This window comes from Balaenoptera borealis (genome assembly GCF_965194805.1).
Source record: "Balaenoptera borealis genome assembly, chromosome: 19".
Classification (NCBI taxonomy): Eukaryota; Metazoa; Chordata; class Mammalia; order Artiodactyla; family Balaenopteridae; genus Balaenoptera; species Balaenoptera borealis.
In genome coordinates, this window is record NC_138878.1 from 59,026,622 (window position 1) to 59,050,007 (window position 23,386).

A 23,386-nucleotide genomic window follows, 5' to 3' on the forward strand; every position below is an offset into this window, starting at 1 on the left:
ATTTCAGTGTAAACAGAGCATGGACGCATGCATCATGGATTTAGTTCCAAGCAACAGAAACCTCCCCTGGGGCAGGAAGGGAATTGATTGAGAGGACTCGGGATCACTCAGATTCCCAGGAGTGATTAGAGAACCAGGATTGGAAAGTGATCAAGAACACCACGAGCAGCTGGCCTCCAACCAGAGCCCAGCCACGATCACACCACAGAACCCGTCTGATGAGGATACACTGGTGCTCCAGTGACCACTGGACCTTGGTCATCTCTCTGCCTCTGCTGCCCCAGAAACGGGCTGTGTCTGCTAGCTGTTACGTGGAACAAATCACGCTGAAACTTATTGGTGAACAACAGTAATCATGGTTGCAGTGGGCCAGGATTGGGGGAAGGGCTCAGGATCTTGGGTGATTCTGGCTCAGGGTGGGATCAAGTGGCGCTTGCAGCAGGGCAGCTGGGGGCTGGACAGGCGTCCCTCTGCAGTCTCAGACCTCTCTCCACGTGGTCTCCACGCTTGCTAGTTTGCGCTTCCCCACAGCATGCCGGCCTCAGGGTAGTCAGACTGCTTACATGGTGGCTGAAGCCTTCGCAGAAAGTATTCCAGTGACGCAGGCAGAAGCTATATGGCTTTTTCTACCTAACCTTGGGAGTCATGGAGCGTCACTTCGTGCCGCATTCTAATGGTTACATGCGAGTCACAAAACTGCACAGGTTTAAGAGGAGGGGACATAGACCCCCATCTCTCAGTGGAAAGAGTGTCAAGATCAGGTTGTACACAAGTGTGTGGGGGGCGTCCCTGGTGGCGCAGATGTTGGGAATCCGCCTGCCAATGCAGGGGACACGGGTTCAAGCCCTGGTCCGGGAAGATCCCACATGCCGCGGAGCAACTAAGCCCGTGCGCCACAACTACTGAGCCTGAGCTCTAGAGCCCGCGAGCCACAGCTACTGAGCCTGCGTGCCACAACTACTGAAGCCTGCGCGCCTAGAGCCCGTGCTCTGCGACAAAGAGAAGCCACCGCAGTGAGAAGCCCGCTCCCCACAGCTAGAGAAAAGCCCGCGCGCAGCAACGAAGACCCAACACAGCCAAAAATAAAAATAATTAATTATTTAAAAAAGGAGTGTGTGGGATGAGAGCTATTGTCACAGCCATCTTTGGAAAGTAGAATCTGTCCCAGCTGCCACAGCAGGAATAGATTAGCCAGGCTCTGTTTATTTGGCATTGCTAGCACCTGATTCCAAAGTATAGCGGGATTCGCCAAGCTTAGGTCACCTGAGCTACAACGGAGGCAGGAAAGAAACATTTGTCCTTACTGGTTTCAACAGAGGGTAACAGGCTTTCGGATGGCAGGGATTCTTTTTAATGTGGGAAGGGGATGCACATGTTAGTCAACCCTCCCTCCAAAAAGCCCATGACTGTCCACCCCTTTGAACACTCAACATCAGTATGTATCCTTTGCTCTACACTTACATTCTCTTCCCCCAAAAGTTCTTATTTTAAAAAAATTTTTTTTATTTTTGGCTGCGTTGGGTCTTCGCTGCTGCACGTGGGCTTTCTCTAGTTGCGGTGAGCGGGGGCTACTCTTCGTTGCGGTGCGTGGGCTTCTCACTGCGGTGGCTTCTCTTGTTATGGAGCACGGGCTCTAGGCACGCGGGCTTCAGTAGTTGTGTCTCCCGAGCTCTAGAGCACAGGCTCAGTAGTTGTGGCGCACGGGCTTAGTTGCTCCGCGGCATGTGAGATCTTCCTGGACCAGGGCTCGAACCCGCGTCCCCTGCACTGGCAGGTGGATTCTCAACCACTGTGCCATGAGGGAAGCCCCTGCCAAAAGTTCTTATCTAAGCTCTCCCTGCACAACTGACTCTTGTACAACCAAAAATGCATCAATCACACTGCCGCCCTAGACAACAAAAAGTTTCTCTTTTTTTCTTTTCCTTTTCAACCTGATGAGGGGAATTTATTCTTAGTTTTTCTCATCAATATTTTGTTATGTTCAATGTACAGATATTTACATATATATATTTAATCATCACTATCATTTCTTTTTTTTTGACAATGCTGCGTGGCTTGTGGGATCTTAGTTCCCCAACCAAGGATTGAACCTGTGCCCTCAGCAGTGAAACCTTGGAGTCCTAACCACTGGACCACCAGAGAATTCCCTCATTTCATATTTTTGATGCTCTAACAAACCCGGAAACTTTCTGGGACCCAGAACTTTCCTGGGAACAAGATATGTATATTTTTATCAACACAAACTTTCAGTAGTTACATTTTCCAGTGCAAGTCTGGAATCCTTGGGGAATAGACATTCCCCCTCCAAATGTGTCATGATTCCTATATTCCACAAGCTGTGAACCAGTTTTAGAGTTAACCATCCCACGCTACAGTGTAAGATAATGGGATAAACATAGAGAAAAGATAGGACTTGTTAATTAAAATGTATAAGTATCTACACATGGGACAGCATGGATGGAATTGGAAAATTCATTGATTCCACAAATACTTTCTCAGCTTCTCCTCACGCCAAGCACTGTTCTAGGCACTGGAGATATAGTGGTGAACAAAACCAAGTTCCTGTTCTCTTGGAGCTTCTGTGCAAGACAACAAAAAATAAATATGTGGTGGTGATAAGTGCTACAAAGGAAAAATGTAGTGAGATAAAGGGCTGGGATAGCAGGAGTTGCTAAATGAGATAGGATGGTCAAGGGAAGCTTTGTGATAAGGTGATAGAGTAGAGATTTGAAGCAAGTCAGGGAAGGAGCTATGGCAGGAAAGAATGTCCCAGGAGAGGGAAGAGCAAGTGCAAAGGCCTTGAGGCTGGAACACGCCTGGCGTTGGAGGAACAGCATGGAAGCAAAGAGACCACTGTGGCAGGAACGGAGCTAGCGAGGGGGAAGAGAGGGGCAGATGGGGTCACGGAAGTAGAGGACCAGATCTAGGACCTTGTGCGCCATGGAGAGCACTTCAGCTTTTACTCTGAGTGAGAGGAGCCGTGGAAGGGTGCTGACCAGAAGAGTTAACAGCAGCTCACTCACATTTTAATGGGATCCCTCCGGCTGTTTTGTGGAAATAAATTGTAGGGGACAAAGGCAGATGATATTTCAGTACTAGTTTCTGCAAGTCTGCGGGAACCGTGCTGGTATTTATGACTTCCCTCCTTCATACGCACTCCATAGGATCCTCACCTACAATCTCAGCTGGTTGGACTCTTGAGGAAGGTGGAAGGGAGAGTGCTGATGAGAGGGCACCTCGCATCCCAAGCAGTAGGTACAGGAACCAGGGCCAGAGCAGCAGGGGAGTGGGTGCCTGGGGTCACCGTGCGTAAGCTTGTCCCAGGGAGCACTTTTGTCCACGCGCGAGTTTACACGTGCGTCCTGCGATGATCCGGTCCGGGTGGGGTTTGCACGTGAGCCTGTGTGCTTCTGCGTTTGAGCCTTGCAAACCTTCCCTGAGTGCCTGCTCCGAGTCCAGCCTTTGCAGGGCAGTGTTGGGGACACAACAGTGACCGAAACAGCCCTGGCTCTCCCCTAACCGGCTCCCGGTCCAGTGCGGGAGACAGACTTGTCCCCAGACAGAGATGACCCAGAATGGGCAGGGCTGGGGTGGGGGAGCCCAGAGGAGGCACCTGACTCAGCCTAGGGGAGCAGAAAGGGCTTCCTGAAGGAGGGGATGGTGCAGCTAATACTAAAATGTCACCTCTCCCAGTATAACAGTTGCTCTCCTGTATGGACAAAGTAGCCTTGACCAGTCTAACCAATAACTCCGAGGCTGACCTGTAATCTAAGACTTCCCTGGTGTCTGACCAGTGACCACCCCACCCCCATCTGATCAGAGGCCCGGGGAACCTCTCCCAGCATGACCAGCTGCCCCCTATTCTGACCAGTGTTGAGGGCTAGCTTCTCCCAGGTAACCAGTGAAATCTCACCCCCATCCCCCAGCCAGCGTCTAGGGATTTTGTCCCAGTCAGGCCTGGCTTGTGAGGAGCCGTGCACAGTCTGATCTGTGATCCCAAGTCTGACCTGTGACCCTTCCTTCTGACCCATGGCAGGGGCTCCTCCTCCCTTCCCTCAGGTGCCCTGGCCTCCCCCCCCCCCCCACTCACCTGCTACTGCCAGCCTGATTCTCTTCCCCTCCCCCCAAAGTTGAGAGGGAGTGAAGGGAAGAGAAAGAGAGGAAGGGGGGTGGCATTCCTGGGATTCCCTGGATGGGGGGAAGAGAGGGAGGGCCCTACAGAGGAGAGCAGAGGAAAGCGAACCCCACGGCCCCAGTATCTATCACAGAGGCCTGGGCAGACCTGGGATTTGAAGACCATTAGATACAAGAGATTGAACTGGTGGGTTCCAGGCCACTGGTCAGACAGGAAAGCAGCCTGGTGCACTGGCCACTGGGGAGGCTTCACAGGGCATACTGGGAGAAGCTGTTCTAGGCCTCTGGTCAGGCTGGGGATTGCTGGTTGGACTGGGGAGGCCAGTGCAGGCCACTCGTTGGACCGGGGCCAGCTGTTTTAAAACGATGAGGCGAGCCCAGGCCACCTGCCATGGGGGGAACGAGTCCCCCGGTCAGATTGAGGGGGAGAGAGAGGGTCCGCGGTTGTCCAGTGAGGTCCCCGCTCGGGACACCGGCTGGACTGGTCAGTCAGGCCACCCGCCGCGGGCGCTGGTCAGCCTGAGCCTGACACCCCGCGGGCTGGGGGCGGAGGGAGCCCCGCTCCCGGCTGAGCGCCGGGAGGTCGGCTCCGGGCAGTGGGAGGTCCTGGCCCGGCGCCCGGGTTTGGGGGGATCGAGGGGGGCCGGGCGGGGCGGGGCGGGGCTACCTGGGGCGGGGCCTCCTCGCTCCAGCCCTGCGTCCGCCGAGCCCCAGCCCGGGCCCAGTTGTTTCCTCCACTGCCGCCGCGCCCGCAGCCGCTGCCGCCCGCCACCTTGAACATGGAGCCCCCGGACGCCCGGGCCGGGGCGCGCGGGGCCCCGCGGCTGCTGGTGTTCGCGCTCCTGCTGGGGGCGCACCCAGGTATGGCTCGGGCTGAGAGCAGGGGGCGGCCCCTGGGGGCCCCCGGGAAGGGAAGAGGGGAGGGGCTTTCACCGACCCAGGAAGCCTAACCTGGGGACCCCAGGGAGGAGGGATATGGGAGCATGGGGTGCCCCTCCCAGTGAGAGACCTGGGGACAGCCAGGCAGAGGGGCTGGGGATCCACTGCAGTGGGTTAGAGGCGACCTGAGAAGTCGCGGGACCCAGGAGCGCGGGATCTCCGCTCCCTCCCCTACTCAGACCCTGGGATCTGCCCCCAGAGGTCCAGGCTTTCAGTGGCTGGAGCTTTCCCCGGCACAGAAGAGACCAAAACAGATCTCCCCGCTCAAAAGTTGTCAAGTTTTGAGAGGGTCAGGGACGCTGTGGCTAGAAACCAACAAGTCACATGCATTTGAGGGTTCTCCCCCATGTAGATTCAGAGCCCAGACTCAAAAGGACCCGCCTGCCCCGCCTCCACCTCCATGGGAAAGGGCTGGGGCACCAGCCGTGACAGCGGAACCAAGTGTTTCCAAATGACAGTGCCCCCTTCCCGGAGGCCCCAGATGATAAATCCACACACCTGCATGGTGGTGGGAGGAGGGGAGAAGGCCCTGAGAGGCTGGCAACAGAGGGACAGAGAGATGAGAGAACTGGCGGAGGGAGAGAGCTCTTCGTCTGCCCTTGCTGTCTGCCGCTCAGCCCCAGCCCAGGGCACCAGCTTGCTCCCACCTCCCTCCCAGGGGGCAGGCCTGAGCCACAGGTGGGTGCCTGGGAATCCAGGCCCCTGGCACAAGCATGGCAAATAGTGGGTCCCCAGGGGCAGAGCTGGGCCAGGCTGGGCGGGGAAGGGAACGGAGGTTCTAAGAACTGAGAGCTCAGGCCAGGATGCCAGCCTAGAGAGTGAAAGAGCTTGCTTTCCCGATGCGAGCAGCTCTATCTGCCAGGATCCTGGGACAGGAGTGCCGGCCCTCAGCTCCCTTCTCCCTGGGGACCCAGGATCCGGGGCCTCAACCCTATACTGTTGTGAGGTGACACACTGCTCTATCAAAGAGTCAGAGGGGCCAAGGAGCGGGTAGGGGGCTCGGGCAGGTCTGAGCCAGCCGGTCCCTCCCACATTCCTGAAACCTGCCCAGCCCTGTCCCCCTCACCGCGCCCACACACCCACCCTGCCTCGGCTCCGGCCCAGCCCCAGCCTCCCACCCCTGAGGGAGAGGGCCAGGGGCAGGGCCGGGCCACATGGAGACTGAGAGAGACACAGAGACCGGGAAACTAAGAGATGGAGACCCAGGGTGAGGGACACACATGCAGAGGCGGAGGCTAAGATGAGAGAGAGATGGTTATCCCACATCACTGTGCCAAGCCCTATGCAAAGTGCTGGAGGCAAAGGAATGAGCCCACCCAGCCCTGCCCTTGAGGGGCGTTTGGTCTAGTGAGAAAAGCAAGGACAGACACGATTTGAGCCCAAGAGGATTGAATGGAGGCCACTGGGGCCCTGGGTGGCTCAGGGGAGGAGCGCTTAGTTCTGCAGGTGAAGGGCGAGATGGAGAGAAATGCTGATGGGATCTGAAGCTCAGAGGCGCAGAGATGAGAGATGAAGGGAGAGAGGAGCTGGGTCCTGGGGGAGGAGGGGCTGGGGGCTTGGATCCTTGGGCTGAGGGAGGAGGGGTTGGGGACCTGGATCCTGGGGCTGAGGGAGGAGGGGCTGGGGACCTGGACTCCTGGGGCTGAGGGAGGAGGGGCCAGGGGCCTGGATCCTGGGTCTGAGGGAGGAGGGGCTGGGGGCTTGGATCCTGGGGCTGAGGGAGGAGGGCCTGGGGGTCTGGACTCCTGGGTCTGAGGGAGGAGGGGCCAGGGGCCTGGATCCTGGGGCTGAGGGAGGAAGGGTTGGAGACCTGGACTCCTGGGTCTGAGGGAGGAGGGGCCAGGGGCCTGGATCCTGGGGCTGAGGGAGGAGGGGTTGGGGACCTGGATCCTGGGGCTGAGGGGGGAGGGGCTGGGGGTCTGGATCCTGGGGCTGAGGGAGGAGGGCCTGGGGACCTGGACTCCTGGGTCTGAGGGAGGAGGGGCTGGGGGCTTGGATCCTGGGGCTGAGGGAGGAGGGCCTGGGGACCTGGACTCCTGGGTCTGAGGGAGGAGGGGCCAGGGGCCTGGATCCTGGGGCTGAGGGAGGAGGGGTTGGGGACCTGGACTCCTGGGTCTGAGGGAGGAGGGGCCGGGGGCCTGGATCCTGGGTCTGAGGGAGGAGGGGTTGGGGGCCTGGACTCCTGGGTCCTGGGGGAGGAGTGTCTGGAAGACTTCCTACTGGTGGTGGTGGGAGAGAGCTCAGTCGCCCTCCCGCAGGTGCCAAGGCTGAGGTGCGCCTGTCTGTGCCCCCTCTGGTGGAGGTGATGAGGGGGGAGCCTGTCACTCTGGACTGCACCCCTTTGGGGGCCCATGACCATTTCGTGCTGGAATGGTTCCTGGTGAGTGCTGCTGGCTGGGGGCCAGGGGATGCCAGAGGGGGGCCTGAGGGTCAGGGCGCAGTGGGGCTGCAGACGTTCATTCCCTCATCAGAGCCCAAAGGCCCCTAGAAGCTCCACCAAGCTGCCTTTCCATTTTACAGGTGGGGAAATGGAGGCCCAGCAAGGGGAAGGCCCTCTCCAGGGTCCCCTGATGTGCGGGCACAGCCGAGGCTAGAATGAAGAAGTCCCCCTTCAGAGCGCTGGCTCTTGAGAGAGGACATTTAGAGGCAGACACCCAGAAAGCAAGAGCCTGGGGGGTGGAACTAAAGAGAAAAAGAAAAGAATGGGGAGAGACAGGGAGGGAGAGGGAGACAGGTGGGAACAGAGTGAGATGGAGAAAGAGGGAACCAGAGAGAGGAAAATGTGACAACAGACAGGGAGCAGGGGGGAGGGGTGGAGAGAGGGACAGAGGGACCAGAGAGAGAGAGAGAACGTGAGGCAGAGACCCATGGAGCAGCAGAAAGAAAGGGACATCGAGGAGGGAGGGCCGGGCTGGCAGGCAGCCCCCAGCTGAGGCGCTCCCCCGCCCACAGGCCGACCGCTCTGGGGTCCGCCACCGCCTGGCCTCGGCCGAGCTGCATGGCACTGAGCTCCAGGACAAGGTGCACGACTCCCGGGGCCGCAGCCCCCCATACCAGCTGGACTCCCGGGGGCGTCTGGTGCTGGCCGAGGCCCAGGTGGGCGACGAGCGGGACTACGTGTGCTTGGTGAGGGCGGGGGCAGCGGGCACTGCCGAGGCCACCGCGAGGCTCAATGTGTTCGGTGAGTGTCTGGGGCGCCCCCCGCGAGCCGCCCTGGGAAGGGGCAGGCCGGTGAGAACCCCGGGAAGGGGCTCCTGACAGTAACATCTCTCCTGTAGCGAAACCAGAGGCCACCGAGGTCTCCCCCAACAGAGGGACACTGTCTGTGATGGAGGATTTCGCCCAGGAGGTACCTCGGGCCACACCTTGATTCTAGGGTTCTGGGGGCGGAGGCGGCTGGGGACCTGGACTCCTGCATCCTAAGGTCAGGAGGGGCTGGAGGCTTGGGCTTCCACGTCTGAGGAGTAGGGTGCTGGGAGCTGGACTCCTGCGTCTGGCTGGGGAGAAACCCTAAGGGAGGTGGACCCAGACTTCAGGGTCCTGGCTCCGAGCCCAGTGCCGGCCTGTGTCTGCCCCAGATAGCCACCTGCAACAGTCGCAATGGGAACCCGGCCCCGCAGATCACGTGGTACCGGAACGGGCAGCGCCTGGAGGTGCCCATGGAGGTGAACTCCGGTGAGCACGCGGGAGCCCAGCTAGACTCCCCGGGGGGCTGCGGCTGCGGCGGGGGCCGGGGCCGGGCTGGCTGACCGCCTCGTCCTTCCCGCTCTCCCAGAGGGCTATATGACCAGCCGCACCGTCCGGGAGGCCTCGGGCCTGCTGTCTCTCACCAGCACCCTCTACCTGCGGCTGCACAAGGCCGACCGGGATGCCAGCTTCCACTGCTCCGTGCACTACCGGCTGCCCACGGGCCGGCACGGCCGCCTGGACAGCCCTTCCTTCCGCCTCACCCTGCACTGTGAGTCCCCGCCGGCCTCCGACCGCCCTGACCTTGGACTCTACACATCCCTGTGGCCTGACCCTCCAGGCTGACCCACAACCTGCCACTCCCCTCTGGCCTTCCACTCCCTTCGCTCGCGCTGCAGTTTGTACTGGCTTCTGGCCTTTGATCTCTGAGCTCAAATGGTAGCACGAGCCCCACCCTGACTTCTGACGCCACCCCCCCATAGCACCCTGAACCCCACGGAGTTTCATGACTAAACGTTGTGCCCCGTCCTTTCACACCACATTGGGTCCCCTGAATCTCACACTGACCTGTCACTCACACCGACCTCTGACCCTTGACCTGTTCTCTCAGCCTACTCAACCTCTGACCTCGGGTCCCTGATCTCAGAGTAAGTGCGAACCTGAGCCTTGAAAGATAGAACCTCTAACCTTTCACTGACCTCTTTCCCTTAATCCAGCCCTGCCTTTTGCCGTTGACCCTGATCGTGAGTCTGCCCTTTGCCTTAGATCCCACGGAGCACGTGCAGTTCTGGTCGGGCAGCCCGTCCACTACTGCAGGCTGGGTTCGCGAGGGTGACTCTGTCCAGCTGTTCTGCCGGGGGGATGGCAGCCCCAACCCGGAGTACACGTTTTTCCGCCTTCAGGTAACTCACCCCATCATTCCCTTGGAGCCGCCAACCTCTGACCCCTGCACCATATTCACCTGCACCCACTTCCGACCTTTCACCTTGGTGGTCCCTGGCTTAGCAAGGCACCTGACCAGTGTGACCCAGGAGCTATCAGGACCTCTGACCTCTGATTTGAGAGAGTCCTGACTCACCGTGATGCCTGACTTGGATGACCCCTGACCTAGCATGACCCTGCCAGCCTAAGGCATCTCCTGAACCAGGTTCCTCATTCCTGGTCCCCCAGGACAAGCAGGAGGATGTGCTGAAAACAAATCTCGAGGGGAACTTGACCCTGGAAGGGGTGCAGCGGAGCCAGAGCGGGACCTACGGCTGCAGGGTAGAGGACTACGACGCCGCCGAGGACGCGGAGCTCTCCAAAACCCTGGAGCTGCACGTGGCCTGTGAGAGTCCCGGGAGAGCGGGGAGGGGGGTGCCTGGCACCAGCCGCCTCCTCACCCTCACCGCCCCGCAGCCTGCCTCCAGCCCTTTCTATGGTCCCTGCCCTGGTCCGGATGCCCCAGGCCCCTCCAGTCTCCCACACAAGGCCGCCAGAGAGCCCTTTCCAAAGCACAAAAACCTGACCTTCCTCTGCTTGGAACCCGCCATGGCTCGCCAGTGCTCTCGGGAGAAAATCCACGTGCCTCGCCATGGCCTTCAAGGCCCACCTGGCTGGCCTCGCCTTCGGCGGACCCTTCTCCCGGCCAAGGCATTCTCCCCATCACACCACAAGCTCCTCTCCTCTTTCCTGCGATAACTCCCCATCCTCTCTACCATCCATTCCTGATCAATCTCATGGGTCCCAGTCTTCTAAGAAGCCTTCTCTGTCCACCTGCACCCAAGCCCTGTGTGAAGGCTCTGTCCCTCCTCGACGCTCCTTCCACCTCCCTTCCTGGGGCTAGACCCTGTGCCAGATGTTGGGGACACCTCTGTGAACAAGACAGCCCAGTTCCTGCCACCACAGAGCTCCAGGTCCGGTAGGGGAGACAGATGGTGAACGCTGAACAAGACACTTTGAGTAGCGATCCTGCATCTACTGGGACTAACACAGAGGGATGGGATAAGGAATTGCCTGGCGAGCGGGGATTATTTTACATTGGGGGTGTTGGAGGCTGCATCCCTAGGAAGCAGATTCTGACTGCAGGCAGGAAATTTATGGGGAGTGCCTTGGGATCCACACCTATTGGGGGGTGGGGAGGGGAAGGAAGCAGGATTGGGCAGGGGGGGAAGTTGGGCTTCAGTCTAAGGAAGTCCTCGGTCGGCCCCACAGGGCACTTGGAGGCTGGGATATCCCCAGTTAGGGCGTGGGGGCCGGGCCTTTATACGCCCCCACATCAACCCATTATTGGCTGTGGGCTGCCTGGGGGAGGAGGGGACATGACCTTGAACGAGGGGCTCTCTGAGGCTCAGGCAGTTTCCAGAGACGGCTGACAGCTGAGGGCTGACAGCTGACATCTTTGTCAACAGCTGGGGGAACAAATCCTTCAGTGCCAAAGGGGAAGCCTGAGTGTCCACAATAGAGGGTCAGAGAGGCCTCTCTGAGAAGGGGGAATTTGAGTAGGAAACCAAAGAATGGAATCAGAAATACAAAGAGCCAGAAAAAGAGCATTCCAAGCCAAGCAAACAGCACATGCAAAGGCCCTGAGGCAGGACCCAACTTGGCATACTGTAGAACAACAGGGAGAGAATAGGGTAGCTGGAGCTCCTGGGATAAGGGGGGAGGGTGGGAGATGAGGTTGAAGCAGTGGGCAGGGTCGACCAGGCAGAGTCTTTTGGCTTCATCAAGAAATGTGGCCTTGATGCCCACGGTACTGGGGAACCACCGCAGGATTTTAAGCAGAGGCAAGGGCTGACCAGGGTGTGTTTTGAAAAGATCCCTCTGGCTGCTCAGCAGAGGATGGACCAGAGAGGATAAGAGTCTTGCCCAGTAGGGAGACCAGTGAGGAGGTGACTGCAGCCATCAAGGCAGTTGGACCCTGGGGTCAGAGATGGAAAGAAGTGAGTAGATCCGTTTGGGGGGGCAGAGCAGACAAATATTTGATAAAAGGATGGGTAGTACAGAGGAGAAGGCCAGGGTGTGGGTGGTAAGTCAGAGAAGGAGCACCTCACACCTCCAAGGTTATCCATTAACCTTGGGCCCAGACATCAGATCTGGAGGCAAGTGGTCGAGGTGGGCATGTATTTTGGAGTTAGACTCCTAGATCTGGGCTCGAGGGCCCGGCTGGGAGAGTGGAGAGTTCATGGCGCTGGGGAGAACTTGGCATTCTCTGCTGACGATTGTCCATGCACGTCTGCACCCCCAACAGCCCTGGAGAGTCCCTAACCGAGTGGGTGAGGGTCCGGGGAAGGTGACAGTCTGTACCCCCCTCCAGACCTGGACCCCCTGGAGCTCAGCACTGGGGAGGAGCTTTCCTTACCCCTGGGCAACAGCACAACCGTGAACTGCTCCGTGCGAGGCCTGCCCACCCCAGCCCTACGCTGGACCAAGGTGAGAGGGAAAGACGTCCCCCCAGCACAAGACCCCCCGCTTCCATCGGCCCCTCCCTTCTCTCACGGCCGGCCTGGCCTGCTCTTTCTCTCCCCACCCAGGACTCGGTACCCCTGGGGGACAACCCCACACTCTCCCTCCGCTCCATCACCTTCGATTCCGCCGGCACCTACACGTGTGAGGCCTCCATGCCCACGGTCCCCATCCTTAGTCGCACCCGGAGCTTCAAGTTGCTGGTCCAAGGTTTGGGGGCGGGAGCAGGCTTGAACAGGGGTAGTGTGGGAGAGTGGGGGGCCAGGACCAAACAAGACAGGGGTCCACGGCTGGTCCTTCTCTCTCTCCTCGTTCTCTCTCCCTCTGTCCCCTTCCCCGGGGTGCCTCCCGCTCACCTCCTTCCCACCCCACCACCCCCAGGGCCACCAGAGTTAAGGGCAGAGGAGACTCAGCCCAAGGCAGAGGGCAGCTGGAGGGAAGGAGATGAAGTCAGGCTGATCTGCTACGCACGCGGCTACCCAGAGCCCAAACTCAGCTGGAGCCAGTTGGGCGGCAGCGTAAGGGACCCTCCTCCGCATCCTGAACCCTCTGGGACCCTTCCCAAGTCCCTGCCCCCTCAACGGCCCAAGCACTGTGTCACCCACCCCACGCCCCTCCGCCGACCACTTCCTCTTCACCTCTGCCCTCACCCGAGCCCTTGACCCCGTGAGCCCAGGCCTGACACGAGCCTCCACAGCTAGCAGAGCCAGCCCCCGGAGGCCAGGGCTGGGTGAGCAGCTCCCTGACCCTGAAGGTGACCAGTGCCTTGAGCCGAGATGGCGTCTCCTGTGAGGCCTCCAACCCCTACGGGAACGACCGGCACGTCTTCCACTTCGGCACTGGTGAGTAACCACAGTGGTGGGACAGGAGCCGGGTGCGGGGCAGACAGAGCGCTGCTGGCTGACCACCTCCCGCTCCGTCCTGCCCTGCAGTGGCCCCGCAGACCTCCCAGGCTGGAGTTGCGGTCATGGCCGTGGCCGTCAGCGTGGGCGTGCTGCTCTTCGTCGTGGCCGCCTTCTACTGCATGAGACGCAAGGGGCAACCCGGCTGCTGCCGGCGGGGGGAGAAGGGATCTCCGTGAGTGGCCTGCCACCTTGAAATTGACCTCTCGAACCCGACTCTGACCTCACCCCCAACCTCTACCCCAAACCAACCACATCCCCAACTCCAGCTCCGTCGCCAGTAAGGTGCCGTCCCATCTCCAACCTCAGACCTGATCCATGACCATCCCCTCCCCCCTCCTCATCCCCAGCTACAACCCCACCCAACCCATAAGCACCTCCCGACCCACCCCAAGCCCACCTTAACCCCAGTCCCATCCCCAGTCTCATCCCCACCTCTGATCCCAACCCCAACCCATAACTATGCCCAAACCCACCCCAACCCCAGTTTAACCCCATCTGTACCCCAGCCTCCTCTGCCCCAACTCCAACCCCATCTCCAGTCCCAACCCCAAACCCAGCCCATAACCATCACCAAACCCGTCCCCGTCTAACCTCCTCCCCAACCCCAGCCATGTCCCTAACCTCACCCCAAACTCCAGCTTCCTCTCCATCCCCAACCCCTCCCCCAGCCGCATCCTCAACTCCAGCCGGTACCCAGCACCAAACGCAGCTTCAGCCACATCCGCATCCCCAAGGCCCCCCTGCAAACCCCATCCCATTCCCATTCCTAACTCCAAACCCATCCCCATCTGACCTCATCTCCAAGCGCAGCCACACGGCCACCCTCGGCTCCAGTCCACAGCCATCCCCACACCCATCCTCCAAACCGACCCCAGCGACATCACCAGCTCCAACTCCAACAGCATCTTCGACCGTGGCCTCAGCCTATCCCTAGCCCCAGTGCCACTACCACCTCCTACCCCGTCCCAACCCGTTCCCACCCATCCCCAAGTCCATCCCCATCCAACACACGCCGTGCCCAGCTCCTTCCCCGGCCGTGACCACCTCCGCCATGCTGCCTCCTCCCGGTAGGCCACCTGGGGAACCTGAGCTGAGCCACTCAGGGTCAGAGCGGCCGGAGCAGACGGGCCTTCTCGTGGGGAGTGCCTCTGGAGGAGCCAGGCATGGGAGCAGGGGCTTTGGAGATGAGGTGCGTGAGGGCCTGGGCACCCTGGTGAGAGGAGAGGGGACTGCCGGGGGTGGAACAGCCTCTATGGGCCCAGGCTGACCCCTCCATCTACTCCCCAGTGCTGAGCCCGAGGACCTCCCAGAGGCAGTCACTGAACCCGACCTGGAGTTGCAGGCACCAGAAAACCAGCCCTGCTCACGCCTCCGCCTGCCCCCGCCTTCCCGGCCTTCCCTCATCCCTCTCGGGCCCTCCCTTCCTTCCTTTGTAGGCTGGGCAGGGACCACAGCAGCCCTACCGCTGCTGGGAGGGAGGAGACCTTCCTCCAGGGAGTATGACTCTCCCAGGCCCCAGAATAGCTCCTGGACCCAAGCCCAAGGCCTGGCCTGGGACGAGACTCGAGGGTCGGCTGGCCGGGGCTATTTTTACCTCCTGCCTCCACTGCTGGTCCCCCCACCTGACGTCCTGCTGCAGAGTCTGACACTGGATCCCCACCTCACCCCCTGCCCTGCCCTCGCCCCCTCATCTGTGGACACTGGAGTCTGGAATAAATGCTGTCTGTCACGTGGACACCATCCTGTGGCCAGAGCCTCCTCTGGGGGATGAAAGGGGAAAGAGGCGCAGGTGATTCTCCCCTCCCCCCTGGCCCTCCCGCCCCCTTGCTGGACCTCGGGGGAATCTGATGTCATGGAGAGAGAAATGAGAGAGAGAGAGAGAGAGAGAGAGAGAAAGAGGTGACTCAGCTGGATGAGGGTGGAAGAGAGAGGTGCTGGGGGTCCATCCAGAGGGAGCTGAGCCTGGCCCCTGAGGACCAGTGCCTATTTGCGGGGCGGGGTGCTGCCCCCTTAAGTAAAAGTTCCCAGTCTCTCTTGCCGGAGACCCAGGGGAATTGAAGCTTCCAGAGGAAAAGCTCTCTGAGCCGTAGAGTGGATGGAATTAGGGATTTAGCTGTCTACTCTGAGGGTGGCCTGGTGCCTGCAGCTGAGGACTCCCTGGGGGAGGAGGGGTGACTTGGAGGAACCCCAGTGAAGGGGCCTGGGGCAGGGAGAAGAGAGGGTAGAAACGGCAAGGCCAGCTAGAGAGACTTACTGAGGCAGAGGAAGAGGGATTTGAAAGGAGGATGGAGAGGCTTAAGGGGAGGTAGAGGGATGGACTGGGGCAGCTCAGAGAAGAGAGAGAGCCATTGAGTCAGACAGACAGAGATTTGGGGAGAGAGGCAAAGACAGACAAATACAGGCATACCTTGGACCTATTTCCAGTGCAGTTCCAGACCACGGCAATAAAGCGAATATCACAAGAAAGCAAGTCACATGAATTTTTTGGTTTTCCAGTGCATGTAAGTTATGTTTGCATTATACTGTAGCCTAGGAAGTGTGCATGCAATAGTGTTATGCCGAAAAAAACAACGTGGGACTTCCCTGGTGACGCAGTGGTTAAGGATCCACCTGCCAATGCAGGAGACACGGGTTCGAGCCCTGGTCCGGGAAGATCCCACATGCCGCGGAGCAACTAAATCCGCGAGCCACGACTACTGAGCCTGAGCTCTAGAGCCTGCGAGCCACAACTACTGAGCCCGTGTGCCACAACTACTGAAGCCCGCGTGCCTAGAGCCCCTGCTCTGCAACAAGAGAAGCGACCGCAATGAGAAGCCCACGCACCACAACAAAGAGCAGCCCCCACTCACCGCAACTAGAGAAAGCCCGCGTGCAGCAACGAAGACCCAATGCAGCCAAAATAAATAAATTTATTTAAAAAACCAAAAAAAAAAAAAATGTACATACCTTAACTAAAAAACACATTCTTGTTAAAAACGCTAATCATCATCTGAGGCTTCAGTGAGTCATAGCGGTCACATCAAAGATCACTGATCACAGATCATCATAACAAATAGAATAACAAGGAGAAAGTTTGAAATATGGCAAGAATTATCAACAGAGACACAAAGCGAGCAAAGGCTGTTGGAAAAATGGCACCAATAGACTCCCTCGACACAGGGTCGCCACGAACCTGCAGTTTGTAAAAAATGCAGTATCTGGGAAGCGCAATAAAGCAAAGTGCCATAAAGAGAGGTAGGCCTGTAGAGACAAAGACAGAAACACAGAAAGAACTGGGATTCAGAGAGATCGTTCCAGTTAGAAAGGAAGAGAAAAAATGTTTGAAAGGAGCAGCTCTGAAGCAGTGGGAGGGGGCTGGGGGGGGCGGACATGTGTGACTTTGGGCAAGTGACTTCACCTCCCTGAGTCCATCAGATGGAGATAAATCACACTTGGGCCGTGGATGGCCACAGTGAGGAGTGGGAACAGCCATCCCTGTGCAATGCATGCTGGGAGGTCTCTGCAGGTGACCCCACCCCCTGTCATCAGTTTACTCAGCCACAAAATGGACCAAGTGAGATCTGTGGTCGTGCGAAGTTGGAGCCATGCGAAGTTGATGCCATGGGAGCCTCCTTGTAGGGAACTGAGCAGATGCCCAGAGGCCCCAGGGCAGAAGAGCTCACAGTGGCCGAATAAAGGTGCTCAAAATCCCATGGTTTATTGAATCAGATTAAAACAAACCTGAGAAGCAAGAGAGTTGGGGTGCAAGCAATCAAAGGGCCCCCTACCTGACCTCTGGTGTCCATGTGGCTCTCTTGTCCTTTCACTGTGGTGTGGTCTCCATGCCCAGAGTCGAGGAGGAGCCAGGAGGTTCTGCACCCAGAAGATGCCAGGGCCACATGGGGGCAAATGCGCTCGGCCACCCCTGCAGCTGGAGGAGAATGTGCTTGGTGGCCACGGCTTTTACCTGCATGATATACGAGGGCACAGGACTCACCAAGCAGAGCGAGAGTCACCAGCAAGAAATACCTTAAGGACTCGCAGATACTTGGGGCTTACTCGATCTTTCCATCCTTCCCCTCTACGTTCAGCTCACTTTTTTTTTTAATCGAAGTATAGTTGATTTACAATGTTGTGTTAGTTTCTGATGTACAGCAAAGTGATTCAGTTATACATATATATACATTCTGTTTCATATTCTTTTCCACTATGATTTATCACAGGATACTGAATAGAGTTCCCTTGGACCTTGTTGTTTATCCATTCTATATGCAATAGTTTGCGTCTGCTAATCCCAAACTCCCAATCCATCCCTTCCTCCCCAACTGAATATTCTTTAAAAAAAAAAAAAAAAAATACAGCAGGGCTTCCCTGGTGGTGCAGTGGTTAAGAATCCGCCCGCCAATGCGGGGGACATGGGTTCGAGCCCTGGTCTGGGACGATCCCACATGCCACGGAGCAACTAAGCCTGTGTGCCACAACTACTGAGCCTGCGCTCTAGAGCCCACAAGCCACAACTACTGAGCGCACGTGCTGCAACTACTGAAGCCCGTGTGCCCAGAGCCCATGCTCCGCAACAAGAGAAGCCACCACAACGAGAAGCCCGTGCACCGCAACGAAGAGTAGCCCCCGCTCACTGCAACTAGAGAAAGCCCTCCTGTAGCAACGAAGACCCAATGCAGCCAAAAATAAATAAATAAAATAAGTAAATAAAAAAAAAAATACAGCAGACACACATAAAAATCATAGGGTGGTTGGGAGAATTCGATAACTGTGGAAAGTGTTTGGTACAAAGCCTTGCACAGAGCATGTGTTCAGTATGTGTTTATTATTATTATTGTTATTATTATTATCATCATCATCATTCATGGAAAATGGAGGGACAGAAAGAAAAGCAAGGAAGGGACCAGGTGGAGAGAGGTACCACTCTAAGGGCAGATATTGGTGAAGGGGGATTTGGGGAGCTGGAGGGGGAGTGAACAGACGGCTGGGGGAGGGGAGAGAGGGGACCCCAGGGAGGAAGGGGTGCTCCGCCCAGCACCTGGTCCCCGAGTTAATGAGGGGAGGGTCCTGGCCTGCCTCCCAGTAGGGCATACATTGCATAAGATCCCTCATCTGCATGGCATCCCAGGCTATTTGCATACAGATGGTAGCCTGCGCCCTCCTCAGTCTGACCCCTCCTCCCACCTTGGCCAAGGGTCTGGGGGAAGGGGAGAGGGGGAGGAATGAACCACCAGGATCTGGGGCTCCAGGAAGGAAAGGCAAATTTGGAGTAGACTCCCCTTGCTCAACTTTCTGTGGCTCCCTATTGCTTTCCGGAGCATAAGCCACCCTTCACCTGGCGTTCAGGACCTGCTAAGATGTTGCCCCTCACACACCCACTGCTCCCTCTCTCACACCTTGTGCCTTTGTGACTTTACTATTCCTCCCACCTGGAACGTCCTTCCTCGTTTTCTCCAGCTGTAACAAGGCTTGCCTGTCCTTCAAAGCCAGAACATCTTGAAGAATTCTGACAAGTTTTCACTCCCCGTTCCTTGTCCTTGGAACTTTACTGGAATTTATGCCACCTCTGGACTCGTACAGATTTTATTAGTAAAGATATGCTTCGTTGCAAATGACAAAAAACTGAAGCCAAAAAGTTGTGTAAGTGAAAAGGGAAAATTATTCACTCATATAACCAGGAAGATCAAAGGCAAGGGCTGGCTACCTTCAGGCATAGCTGGATCCAGGGGCTCAAATAGTCTCATCAGAATACTGTCCTTTTCTTTTTTTTTATAAAGGAGTTTTATCCTTTTTTTTTTTTTTTTAATTTATTTTTGTCTGCATTGGGTCTTCGTTGCTGCAAACAGGGGCTCCTCTTCGTGGTGGTGCGCGGGCTTCTCATTGCCGTGGCTTCTCTTGTTGTGGAGCATGGGATCTAGGCACGTGGGCTTCAGTAGTTGTGGCACAGGGGCTCAGTAGCTGTGGCACACGGGCTTGGTTGCTCCACGGCATGTGGGATCTTCCCGGAACAGGGCTCAAACCCGTGTCCCCTGCATTGGCAGGTGGATTCTTAACCACTGCGCCCCCAGGGAAGCCCAGAAAGCTGTCGTTTTCCATTTCTCAGCTCTGCTGTCCTCCATGCACCGGCAGAGTCTTTTGTCTCTGGAGGCACCCATAGTACCAGATTTCTACCCTACAAGTTTAGCAACCCCCATCAAAAGAGGGTGTCCCTTTCCTATTAGTTCAAGCAGAAGTCTCAGGGCTAATTCTTATTGGTCAGGAATGGGGCCCACCCCCAACCCTGAACCAATCCTTGTGGCCACGGGATAGAATGCTCTGATTGGCCAGGACTGGCCAGGTTCGCTCTGAACCATAAGGGCTTAGTATGGAAGAGGTTACTGGGCAGGTAAAATACTTGGCATCAACTCTCCAGCTCCATCAGGAAGCCTTTGGCCCTGTGCCCCTACCTCCTGGTGGTTATGGCTCTTCAGTGAACTGTCACCTCTGAGACTCCTTGACACTGGAAATCAACTCCCAAGGTATGAGACCCACCCAGTCATTTGTCAACAAACACACACGGCAGTGCTCAACCTTATCCATGTCCCCTTAATCATGTGACTGGGGGCATGAAACTCTAGCCTACCACCCTCCTGGGCCTTCCCTCCCGGGCTCATCCCAGCTCACAAAGAATAGCCAGGAGACAGCTGAGCACACTCCTTGACAGATCAGGAGAAGAATAGGTGCTAAGGGGGGCTTCCTGGAAGAAGTCTCCCTGGGGACTGGTTATTTTATTCAAGGGAGAAATGGGGGAGGAGAGAGAATTTTACAAAGCAAGTTAGTAGCAAAGATGGCACTAACCGGAGAGATCCTGGCCTTAGTCTGGCCCCAGATTGGGGAGAGGACAGAGAGTTCTAGAGAGAATTTATTATGTACCTACAGTAGTTCTCCCCTATTTGTGGAGGGTATGTTCCAAGACCCCCAGTGGAAACGTAGATTGTACTGAACCCTACATATACAATGTTTTTTCCTATACATACATCCCTATGACAAACTTTAATTTATAAATGAGGCACAGTAAGAGAATATCTGAATTACCAGCATCTTTTTTTTTTTTTTTTTTTGGTCATGCCGTGTGGCATGAGAAATCTTATTTCTCCCACCAGGGATCGAACCCGTGCCCTCTGCAGTGGAAGCATGGAGTCTTAACCACTGGACCACCAGGGAAGTCCCCAGCATTGCTATTCTTGTGTTTTGGGGCCATTATTAAGTAAAATAGGGTTACTTGGACATAAGCACTGTGATACCGCCGCAGTCGATCTGATAGATCTGATAACAGAGACGGCTACTAAGTGACTCACAGGCAGGTAGTGTATAAGTGAGGATATGCTGGACAAAGGGGTGATTTACGTCTAGGGCTCGAGACTTCATCACACTACAGAATGATTTAAAACCGATGAAGTGGGCTTCCCTGGTGGCGCAGCGGTTAAGAATCTGCCTGCCAGTGCAGGGGACACAGGTTCGAGCCCTGGTCCGGGAAGGTCCCACATGCCACGGAGCAACTAAGCCCGTGCGCCACAACTACTGAGCCTGCGCTCCAGAGCCCGTGCTCCGCAACAAGAGAAGCCACAGCAATGAAGAGTAGTCCCCGCTCTCTGCAACTAGAGAAAGCCCGCCTGCAGCAATAAAGACCCAACGCAGCCAAAAATAAATAAAAATAAAATAAATAAATTTTAAAAACAAAACAAACAAAAACCGATGAAGTTTTATTTCTGGAATTTTCCATTTGATATTTTCAGACTGGTTGACTGTGGGGTAATTGAAACCGCAGATAAGAGGGGACTACTGTATTTGTCCAGCTGGCTTCACACCAGGCTAGTGTCGAGTCTGAGAAACACCTTATGGGGAGCTCCCAGCCTGCTACTTCCTTGCTGGGTAGCGTGGGGCAAATGATCACTCTGTGTTCTGTGTACTTTTCACTGAAATGGGGATCATAAGTGTCCCCTTCACGGGATCCTTGTGCGGAATTAACTGACAAGTAGCAAACCCTTTGACTTTGGGTCCAGTCACTTCATCTCTCTTTGTGCCTCAGTTTCCTCATCACACAGGGTGCTGTGGGGGTTATTTGAGATAATACTTGTAGCGCACTTGGATCAGTGCCTGGCACATAGGAAGTGCTAAATAGATTTATTAATAGTATTTTTACCAAGACGTGAATGCCAGTCAGTAAGATTCTCCACCATGTAAGATCTTGCCCTTCTGGAGAGAAAAACTCAGGTGCATGTCAGGTGGGAAGGGAGGACAAGTCTATGGGGGTCCTCTTGGTAGGGCAAGAAGCTCCCAAACATCTGCCCCAGCTGATCAGCTCCTTTTCAGAGGAACTGGAACGGAGGGATTTCAGGCGCTCGGTGGCATCCCCTCCCTCGGCCTCCTGTTTCCCGCCCTCGTCCCTACACGCTGGGCGGCCTCACCAGCTCCCCCGGGCAGTCCAAGGAATGTGAAGAGGTAGGTGGGGGTGGGGAGGAGCGGGAGCCGCCGGGGAGAGACAAAGGGGCCGAGTCACAGCCAGAGACACAAAGACGCGAGAAGGCTGGGAAGACAGAAGTGGGACAAGGACACGGGGAGGGACCAGCGGAGTCTGGAGGCCCGATCCTAGCCCAGCCCCGCAGGGCCAGCGGAGCGCCGGGGGTGGTCTGTGCTGCCCCCTGGCGGAAGGCTGCGGTAAGGAGACGGTGCGGACCAGATGCAGGAGAGGACTGGGGAATGCAGGGAGCGAGAGAGAGAGGTCAAGAGAGACGCAGAGAGAAACAAGAGATACCGAAAGAGACACAGAAACCCACAGAGAGACAGAGGGACAGAGAAAGACAGAGATAGAAACATACAGAGAGACACAGACGCAGAGAGAGACACAGATGCAGGGAGCGAGAGAGACAGAAACACAGACCGAGAACAAAGTCAAAGGGATGGAAAGAGACAAGGAACCAAGTGACACAAACACAGTGAGTGATAGAAAAAGACACCAGGAAGAAAGAGACCAGAAACACTAAGAGACACGGAAACGTGAAGACTGAAAGACCCAGAGATAAACACAGGGACGGAAAAAGAGAGGCAAAGATAGACACAAAAACAGAGACACCAAAAGAGACAGAGAGAAATCTAAAAAGAAACGACTCCCAGAGTCGCAGGCAGAGATTGAAAAAGATGAAGATAGGCTGAGATGCGCACGGACCTGAGAGACAGTGGCCCCGGGGCGAGAACTGGGGAAATCTCGAGGCGGGGAAGGGGGTGGGGTCTCAGCGTGGGGGCGGGGCTCCAGAGGGGCGGACCTATGAGAACCCACGTGCCTCACGTGGGTGTGACGAGACGGGCAGGACTAATACTGAAGGGGGTGGGGTTAGGACTTTGGGCGGGACCGAGGCCAGGGTAAACTTAGCTCCTGGGAAGGGGCGGGGCAGACTACCTGGAGAACGAATGGGAGAGGTCGTGCTGGAGGGCGGGGCTTCACGGAGGCGGGACGTTCGGAAGCCCCTAAGCGTGCCCCGTTAGACAGGGGGCGGGGCGCGAGGGCAACCTCTGGTGTAAAGGGGCTCGGCTAGAACACTAAGGGGCGGGGTTTGAACGCTAAGCGAAGGCAAAGATAGAATTCTGGGACAGGGGGGCGGTGATCAAAGAATCCTGGGAGGGGCGGACAGAGAATCCTGGGGAGTAGCGGGGTGTAGGTAGAATCCTAGGACAGGGAGGGAGAGGAATGCTGGGGGGCGGGGCGGGCGTGGAATCCCAGGAGGGGGCGGGGTCAGACCAGCATGAGGGGGCGTGGCCCGAGCCTAAGAGCGGCTCGGCGCCCGGGGGAAGAAGGGGGTGGGTCCTGTGACGTCAGCGAGTCCGAAGCCAGAAAGAAGCTGGGGGCTGGGGGGCGCTGAGCCGGGAGAACCGGACCGCGAGAGCAGAGCCGGGAGAGCAGAGCGCGGCGGGAACCAGCCGGGAGCCGAAGCCACTCAGGCACCTGCGCGTCTGCCCAGCCGATTGGCGCACGCAGAGTGGCCCGCAGGCCCCCGCCCGGGCCCAGTCCCTCCCGGGCCCCCCATGGCCCGGGACGCAGCCCTCTCGCCGTCGAAATTGTCGCCGCCGAAGCTGCCGCTACTGCTACTGCTGCTGCTACTGCTCCGGGAAACCGGTGAGAGACCGCAGGCGCCTTCCCGCCGCGCGCGAACCCATCCCCTTCCCTACCCCCAGCAGGAGGGTCGCGATGATGAGGCGAGACCACCCCCCTTTCCTTCTCCCAGAGTTGGGAGTCTGAGACCCGGGGAGAATTGAGGGCA

General features: G+C 57.2%; 2 protein-coding genes across 4 annotated transcripts in view; both read left to right on the forward strand.

Moving 5' to 3' along the window:
* Nucleotides 1-4,839: 4,839 nt before the first annotated feature.
* Nucleotides 4,840-14,849, forward strand: BCAM (basal cell adhesion molecule (Lutheran blood group)). The gene is made up of 15 exons (XM_082367058.1): nucleotides 4,840-4,995; nucleotides 7,332-7,453; nucleotides 8,026-8,254; nucleotides 8,352-8,422; nucleotides 8,652-8,748; nucleotides 8,849-9,031; nucleotides 9,526-9,662; nucleotides 9,931-10,087; nucleotides 12,056-12,171; nucleotides 12,273-12,414; nucleotides 12,586-12,722; nucleotides 12,902-13,046; nucleotides 13,137-13,281; nucleotides 14,181-14,298; nucleotides 14,397-14,849. Exons 1-15 carry the CDS (start codon nucleotides 4,914-4,916, stop codon nucleotides 14,400-14,402), a joined length of 1,887 nt encoding a protein of 628 aa, XP_082223184.1. The 5' UTR covers nucleotides 4,840-4,913; the 3' UTR covers nucleotides 14,403-14,849.
* An 8,079-nt stretch (nucleotides 14,850-22,928) lies between these two features.
* Nucleotides 22,929-23,386, forward strand: part of NECTIN2 (nectin cell adhesion molecule 2) — a 28,554-nt gene continuing 28,096 nt past the window's right edge. Inside the window, exon 1 of one of the 3 annotated variants that reach the window (XM_082367059.1) lies at nucleotides 22,929-23,241. In XM_082367059.1, coding sequence (XP_082223185.1) covers nucleotides 23,151-23,241 — 91 coding nt within the window. In that variant the 5' untranslated portion in view covers nucleotides 22,929-23,150. The remainder of the gene's footprint in view (nucleotides 23,242-23,386) is intronic. The other 2 variants (XM_082367061.1, XM_082367060.1) reach the window with 2 other exon arrangements.

Coding starts and splice junctions, on each gene's coding strand:
- BCAM (XM_082367058.1), top strand. CDS start 4,914: ATGGAGCCCCCGGACGCCCGGGCCGGGGCGCGCGGGGCCCCGCGGCTG. Junction 4,996..7,331: donor CCTGCTGGGGGCGCACCCAG/GTATGGCTCGGG, acceptor GCCCTCCCGCAG/GTGCCAAGGCTGAGGTGCGC. Junction 9,032..9,525: donor CTTCCGCCTCACCCTGCACT/GTGAGTCCCCGC, acceptor CCTTTGCCTTAG/ATCCCACGGAGCACGTGCAG.